Source organism: Lacerta agilis, chromosome 4 (genome assembly GCF_009819535.1).
Source record: "Lacerta agilis isolate rLacAgi1 chromosome 4, rLacAgi1.pri, whole genome shotgun sequence".
Lineage (NCBI taxonomy): Eukaryota > Metazoa > Chordata > Lepidosauria > Squamata > Lacertidae > Lacerta > Lacerta agilis.
Genome location: NC_046315.1, coordinates 62,626,580 through 62,634,177, shown reverse-complemented (window position 1 = coordinate 62,634,177; position 7,598 = coordinate 62,626,580). Strand labels below are relative to the sequence as shown.

Sequence of the window (7,598 nt, the reverse complement as noted above, 5' to 3'; positions counted from 1 at the left end):
ACTAAATTTATTGAACATAGTATCCTCCTGATATTGTTGGACTCCAACTCTTAACCTTCCTTACTGCTGGACATGCTGGCTAGGGTTCATGAGAGTCCCGCAACCTTTGGAGGGCACCACATTGGCTATTCCTGTATTTGGTATTAAGAAAACTTCCAGGTGAGCAGAGCTGTAGCAATTCAGAAGTAATTGCTTAGAGAAATCATAAGATACTCGTGGCATAGGCACTTTTTGATTTTTATTATATAAGCAAATAAACTTTAAACATATAAACTTCTGTGTATAACAACTCAATTTCTAGTAATAAAACCATGCTTAGAGTGGGGGGGAAATATTCAATAAATAAAGACTCCCTTCAGGTTTTTTTCTCTCTGACTTGCCGGCAAGAGGAAGTAAAAGGAGCAACCCTACAATGTTCAGTTGAATACTGTATTTGAAAAGCCATTATTAAAACTGTAAAAAAGTTCTGCAACATCCCACTAATGAAAAATAAAATTATCTTTATCAAGAAAAATTAAAGTATTAGTTTTGCTTTTCCCATTTCAGTTCCTGACAAATGCAATCGGATGCTCCCTTGCAACGATCATCATAATCAGAGATATCGCCTTGAGTACTGCAGCTCAGATTTCGAGGCCCTATTTAAGGAGAAATATATGTTAGTATACGGAAGTAAGTTTTTGTAACAAAGAGTTAATCCACATTTTAATTTATCCAGTGTTTCAAGAGAATGCTGCTTTTGAAGCTCCAAGTTCCATGGGACAGGAAAGGGAGAAGGCGAGCTTGCCAGGTGGATGCATTTGGATTGAGAGAACTCCGCCACTCCACCACACGTCATGAGAGGGACATACCATATATGCCAACTGATCTAACATTTGTCAGAAAACACATCACAGGAACTTGTTTTAACAGAGTCACAACACTGGTCCATCTCAGTACTGTCTACACTGCCTGGCAGCTGCTCTCCAGGGTTTCAGGCAGGCAACATTACCAGCCTATACTTGGAAACTGAACCTGGGACCTTCTTTATGTAAGCCAGATGCTCTAGCATCAAGCTTTGGCCCTTGATGCAATCTCTCTGTGTTAAAAGGCTCTGGTGTCCCACCCACCCCACCCCATAAATAAAACTCATACTCAATTGATTTTCTTTCTCTTTGCTCCTGGCAAGGGAGGGAGAAAATGGCTACGCAAGCTGCTTCGAGAAAGGAGCTGCTTTCTGCTCTGGAGCATGCAAGACAGACTGCTTTCTACTTCCAGGAACGAAAAGGAGGTGGGGATGGAAACAGAGAAACAGCCTTATTCATCTGAAATTGAGTTCTGTTTCATGAGGAAAGGTGTGCTCTGGTTAAATGGACACACATTATCTCTGCCTGTCTAAGCATACCTAACAGACAAAGAGAAATCGGACCATTTTCTGGCTAGGAACCTATCTGCCTCAGGGAGGAGAGAGAATACAAGTCACCCTAGTTGCACTGTGTTTATGCACATGGGAAAATGAACAGCTGAATGCAGATTCGTCGTCCCATTCCTCTCCCCCCCCCCCCGGTTTCTTTCTGCATCTCTCCCTGCTGTTAAACAGGGGAGGAAACAGAAAAAGGATGTGTGCTCTACCATTCCCACTGAATTCACCAGTTGGGCAGTGTGGGCTGCCTATTTTGCTTCCTTTTTCAGGAACAGATTCCCAGAGGATAGACGCCTGCACTGTTCTTATTAGTTAAAGCATGTAGCTTCAAGCCTGATAAGGAGGAAATGATAAGGAGGAAACCATCCTGACCCTATTGGAGAAAGTAATGTGGCAGGGAGTGCATTAGAAGCCGACTTCCTCTGCTCCTGGAGTGAAGAGGAGACCCTTAACATTATATCCAGAGGCAGATTGGGCATGGGATATTCAGGTTTAAATACACATTCTCCAACAAAAATATACTTTAAGCAGTGAGCAGCTAGCTGCCATGAAGCAAACTGGGGAGCCTGGGATCGTCATCTTTCAGGTTAACTTGCCTCACAGTGCAGTGAAACCAAAATGTCACTCTGACCTTCTTAGAGAAAGGAAAGACTACAACTGTCACAAAATGAATGCATTCAGTAATCAGAAGGAGGTACAGTGTGAACACTTGCATAAAAAACGTTTAAAGATAAAAGCAGCATATTCCGGGATGGAAGTAAAAATCCACTCACCTTATCTTTCCTCAAATATCCTCCTCTAAATTTGTTAGTGGTAAGTCCCCTTGTTCCAGCATAACGTAATCGTTGGTATTTTGCCTGTATGTCTAAACCCTTCTGTACTAAGTTTGATTTAAAGTGGGGACGACCATCACTAAAGTGGGGCTGTTAGAGAAGAAAAGGAATGGCCATATTAGCCATTTTCATAATTCTGACCCTTTAATCTGATAGTCAATAATTTTAAAGTGTACATTATTACTGTATAATTATTTTAAAAAGATATAGTGGTACCTTGGTTTATGAACTTAATCCGTTTTGCAAGTCCGTTCTTAAACCAAGGCGTGCTTTCCCACAGCAGCGGGGGACTCAACTTACAAATGGAACACACTCAACATGTTCTGCTTCCAAGGCCAAGTTCACAAACCAATACACCTACTTCTGGGTTTGTAGCGTAAGACTCAACACAGCACCACAAACCATCTTCACATGTTACAGTGGAAACAACTTTCAAAACATGCCATGTTTTGGAATTTTAAATGCACTTAATTCTCTATAAAATGCATCTCCAAGTCTCTTATAATTCAACACAATACAAACCGTAGAACAGATGTTCAGTGATACATCCATATACTGGATATGCCCATTTAACAAATGACAATAAATCTGTATATTTTCTTTTGGATCCAGGCAAAAAACTGAGAATACACTGCTCCTTTATCAAAGCTGCTTCTGATGATTAAATGAAGCAAAAGGGGATCGATTGTGCCGATTTCTTCTCTAATTTATCTCATACTTTCAAATCTGTATTTTTCTTTCCTTTTTCAGGGGTGGGGGGTGGAGAATAAGCTTAGCCTTACAAAAACAATCTACTTTCACAGCAAGTTTTGAAAACAGGCAATGTAGCCAAGAGATAATATGCAGCACAACACCTTCTCAGAACTAATCAACAATTTTGTGCATCTTGTATAACAAAAATAGTGTAAAAGCAACATTTTGCAAATGAAACAATAACTCTATCTTAATTACCAGTGTCCAAATGCAATAAAGGAGAAACAAATTGTTCTGGATTAAATTAATTACTTTCTTTCCTACTACCGGTATTAGTAGAAACTAATTCATCCATGTACAGCTTGACGCTTTCAACAGGTAGGAAGCGATACACGGCATCTTTGTTTATAATGCAATTTTTTCTGCAACTGGCATAAACAATGGCTTTTCATACGACAATGATGCTCCTTTCTATTGCAGGGCAATCTTTCAATTGTAGTTGTTTTTTCAATCATTATCCGAGATGCTAAGCCTTCCTACTTTTTTTACCTCAATGCTCAAATACTGTATAAAGTTCAAAAACGGATATTGCAACCTGGAAAAGGGGTGTGGAAGAGAGAAAAATGAATTCTGCTACTCCATTAGAATTCAGCAAAATTAGAATTCATACCTTGAAGGGTCTTCGAAATGTTTTATGATGTTCAGTATTGTCTTCAAACCGATCATGTGCAATATCACCATGTGATTTTGAAGTATAATGATGATTCTGCATTAAAAGAAAATTACACTTAACATCTGCACACATAAACTCTTACAAAAATTTTATGAATTATACTGTAATTTGTCAATTATAACTGAAACAGGCATTGTAAAGTTGTGCACACACACCATCTCTGTGGAATTAATGGTTTACATTAAGTGACAATAATACCATTTTTTGTTTCTGAAGCAGCCTAAATGACTTACTGGTACTCTTTAAAGGGGTTTCCTTTGGAGGAGTCTGTCTTGGCGGTTTTTCTACTATGTGTCTTAGATGACACATAATCATTTCAGCATTTGTAAGAGGACCCAGTGAGTGGCCAATGTTTATTAAATAGTGCTATGAATGCACATTTGAGCAGATATTCTGAACAGATAATATCCAAGGTGAATGTAGCACCCAGAATTATCCTTATTTTCCCTGCTAACTTTTGAAAGGTCTTCTTCAAGCCCACCTTACCCCCACTCCTAGCTGCAAATAGTTTCCTTTTTTGATACTCAAGCTCCAGCTACATTATCTTCTCCATGACTCTACCAAAATGTGAAATAACTATGAAGAATAATTATTCCTAACAGTTTAACCTATCATAACCTATCAACAGCTGGGGTCAAATGCACTCCCCAAAACATTCATAAAACATTTGTGTCAGTCTTCCACAACTCTCCATGTTACTGGTATACCTAAACAATGAGGTGCAAACTGCTGCCATGTGGTGTTTTAATTTAGTGAGCTTTTGCTCTTACAGTTTTTTTTGGGGGGGGGGGTCAGTTCTACCTCTTTAAAGATGAATGAGAAAACCAAAGAAACTAGCCAAATAAAGGTCCTAGGATTAAAAGTGACCCACCAAATGCTGTTAAAATGTATTAGCTGCTAATCATGTCTACACATATTTAGTTCAAAACCTGTTCTGTCTATTTTATGTGAAAAAGCATTGTAGAGGGTAAACACACAATATCTGTCCATTTTCAGAGTAGGTAGTGGCACCTTCCCTATGGAACGCCCTCCCATCAGGTGTCAAGGAAATAAACAACTATCTGACTTTTAGAAGACATCTGAAGGCAGCCCTGTTTAGGGAAGTTTTTAATGACTGATGTTTTATTGTGGTTTTAATTCTGTTGGGAGCCGCCCAGAGTAGCTGGGGAAACCCAGCCAGATGGATGGGGTAGAAATAATAATAATAATAATAGTAATTATTATTATTATTATTATTATTATTATTATTATTATTATTATTATAGGTCAATTACCCACTTACCATGACACCACCACAAAAGCCAGCAGGAATCAATAGTGTTCCACAGGTTCACAAAATCTGCAATTTTAATCTGAATTTTAAAAATCCTTTACCACACTTCCTTGTGACTCAGAAGATGGATTGTACTATTCTAGTAATGGACTCAGATATTTTCCAAGGAAGCCATGAATTAAAAAAAACAAAAAACCTTTTCTTTCCCCGAATCATAGCTATCTTTCTGCACAAAACTTGCACATCTGGCTTTTGGGGTCACTGATGCATCTGCAAATATTTTCAAGCAACCAACACCCTCATTCCACCAAACATGTAGTGATTGAAATGTGCTGCTAAAGCAGCACATGATACATTGTGAGATTTGCTGTTATTGTTACTGGCAATTCCCCACTCACTATTATTGTACTGTTATATTTGTGCAACTGTTATGTTATACATAAATTATTGGCAAAATACTTTAAATGTTACAAAAGCTGTGGATTTATGTAGGTTTTTGAACTTTACATGGTTGAATACTGCTGACCCCAATGACGTCTGTGTAGAATGTACTACTTAAACTGTTTCACAGGGAAAGCAAACTTTTAAATGGTGCTATGCTTCATAATTTCCATGCTTTTCTTGGCATACATTTAAGTCTACTACTGGATTGGTAAAGAATTTTTTTTCATCAACCAAGGATTATCCAACTGATATCTTTTGGCTATTCACACTGCATAGTAGCTAATGTTAACTACAATTAACATTTCAGTATTTCTCTCCATTATATAGACTCTGATATGGGACACGAGAAACAACAAAAGAGCCAAGGTTTGTGATAATATGCTATAGAGCTATTTTCTGTATTTTTCTTCTGCCAAAGGAGTTTTATGCAGTGTTTTACTGCTTTTATTAATGCTTTTCATTATTAGCTTGCTCTTTGATGTAGTGGGTTGGATTACATGGCAATGACTTGCCATGAGCAAATACCGCACTAGTACACAGTGCTGAATCTATTCCATTTCGCTCCACCCTGCCTGGATCGGGGAACAACAAACCATGAGCCTTGGCTTCTGAACCAGTGCTTGCGTTTTGTTCCTTCCCAAAATCTCTTGCCTCCACTTGTGGCTTAACAAACTACTAGTGTTGGTTCACACAAAATGCTAAAGCAAAGCTTGTGATGTGTTGCTCCTGGGCTCTGGGCAGGGTGGAACAAAATGGGGAAAATTCAGAAGTGTGCAGCAGCAGATCTGCTTGTTCAGAGTTATGTCATGAATACTGGCTTACCATGATCTGCAAAGAAGTCTAGGATATATTTGCTCAGGAAACATAAGCTAGTAGCAGCCATATAGATATATTATATATTTTGAAATAAAATATTCTCTTTTGTGTGGTTATGACCACAGATGCTAGTTTTTCTTTTTTTAGCCTGTGCTAAATAAATTTTGCACTACTGACACCCCTTAAAACAGTGGCATACGACTGTGTGTAGGTGTAATTGTGCAATGTGCTATGGGACAACATGGCCTCTCCCTTTTTCTATTTCACAACTCTTCTATCTGCCAGTATGATTATCTTCCTTCATCTATCTATCTATCTACCTACCCATGTGACTTGTTCTGGCATATTTACAACATTTTTCTTCAACAGTTGCAGGAAACACAGGAGAGGGTATACTCCAGAATCAGATGTTTCTTTGTTTAGGTGTCCATTGCAAGTGAGTTTACAAACATTTTTTGCCTACCTAGATAATCAATTAGTGAACCAACTGCATTTGGGCATTTACAGTATAACCCTGAACCTGATTCAAAGGTAATAATTCATCTGCAATGAATGTGGGGGTTATTGGGTTGTTTTTGTTTTTATTTAGATTGTGTATTTCGTGTTTCTATGTTACGATTTTATCCTGTGAACTGCCCTGAGACCTCTGTATATAGGGTGGCATACAAACAAACAAAGCAGGGCTAGACGAGAAGTACTTAAGTACTAGAAAGGGGGTGTCTCAGCCATCACTGAATATTGTTGCCACTGTCCCCATACAAATTATGATTTAAATCTGATGACCAACCTCCAGCAAGAAGCAGTTGTAGTATTTTGCTCTTTTGAAACATCTGCTGGCATTTCCTCAACTAAGTCAGCAAACTGCATTGCCAGACCAACTGCTGCTTCTGAGTCACTATTTCTGCCAGTCTCCTAACTGGCTAACTAAAAGGAAGTCAGGTAGACCATTTCTTAAATTCCTTTTCTGTACAAGCTTTTCTGCTGCTCGTCGTAGCCTCAGCAGGTTCCATTTCCTTTTCCCATGCTGGCTCTCTACAAATCCCTTAGCTACAAAGTAAGAGCTGCCTCCATTTATGGCTTCTTCTCTTCCACACCCTCTCATGATTATCATGTAGGAAAAAAGCAGCTGTGGCTCATCCCTACCTCACCTAAGCCCCTCTAGAATGGCTTTGGGCAGATTGAGAACAAGCAAACAAAAGCCAAGAGCTGCTGCTGCAAGGAAAGGGGGTGGGGGACGGACCTCGGAGCAGATTTCTGTCAACAAAACAATGGTTTATTGGTCTCCTGTCCTGGTCTTGAAAACAGATTCCTGCTGAGGGACAACTTATGCCCTATGTAGGGACGGGTGCCAAGAATGGAGCCTGCCTGAGATAGATGTTGTCGAATGTATTTTAGAAATATCCTCTG

At 38.9% G+C, this 7,598-nt stretch overlaps 1 protein-coding gene across 5 annotated transcripts in view; it reads right to left on the bottom strand.

Moving 5' to 3' along the window:
• Positions 1 to 220: 220 nt before the first annotated feature.
• The window catches only part of BCLAF3 (BCLAF1 and THRAP3 family member 3), a 30,666-nt gene continuing 23,288 nt past the window's right edge, over positions 221 to 7,598 (bottom strand). For all 5 annotated transcript variants that reach the window (XM_033147296.1, XM_033147295.1, XM_033147297.1 and 2 more), the window contains 3 exons: positions 3,596 to 3,691; positions 2,173 to 2,322; positions 221 to 635 (listed from right to left, as the gene is read on the bottom strand). In XM_033147296.1, coding sequence (XP_033003187.1) covers positions 621 to 635; positions 2,173 to 2,322; positions 3,596 to 3,691 — 261 coding nt within the window. In that variant the 3' untranslated portion in view covers positions 221 to 620. The remainder of the gene's footprint in view (positions 636 to 2,172; positions 2,323 to 3,595; positions 3,692 to 7,598) is intronic.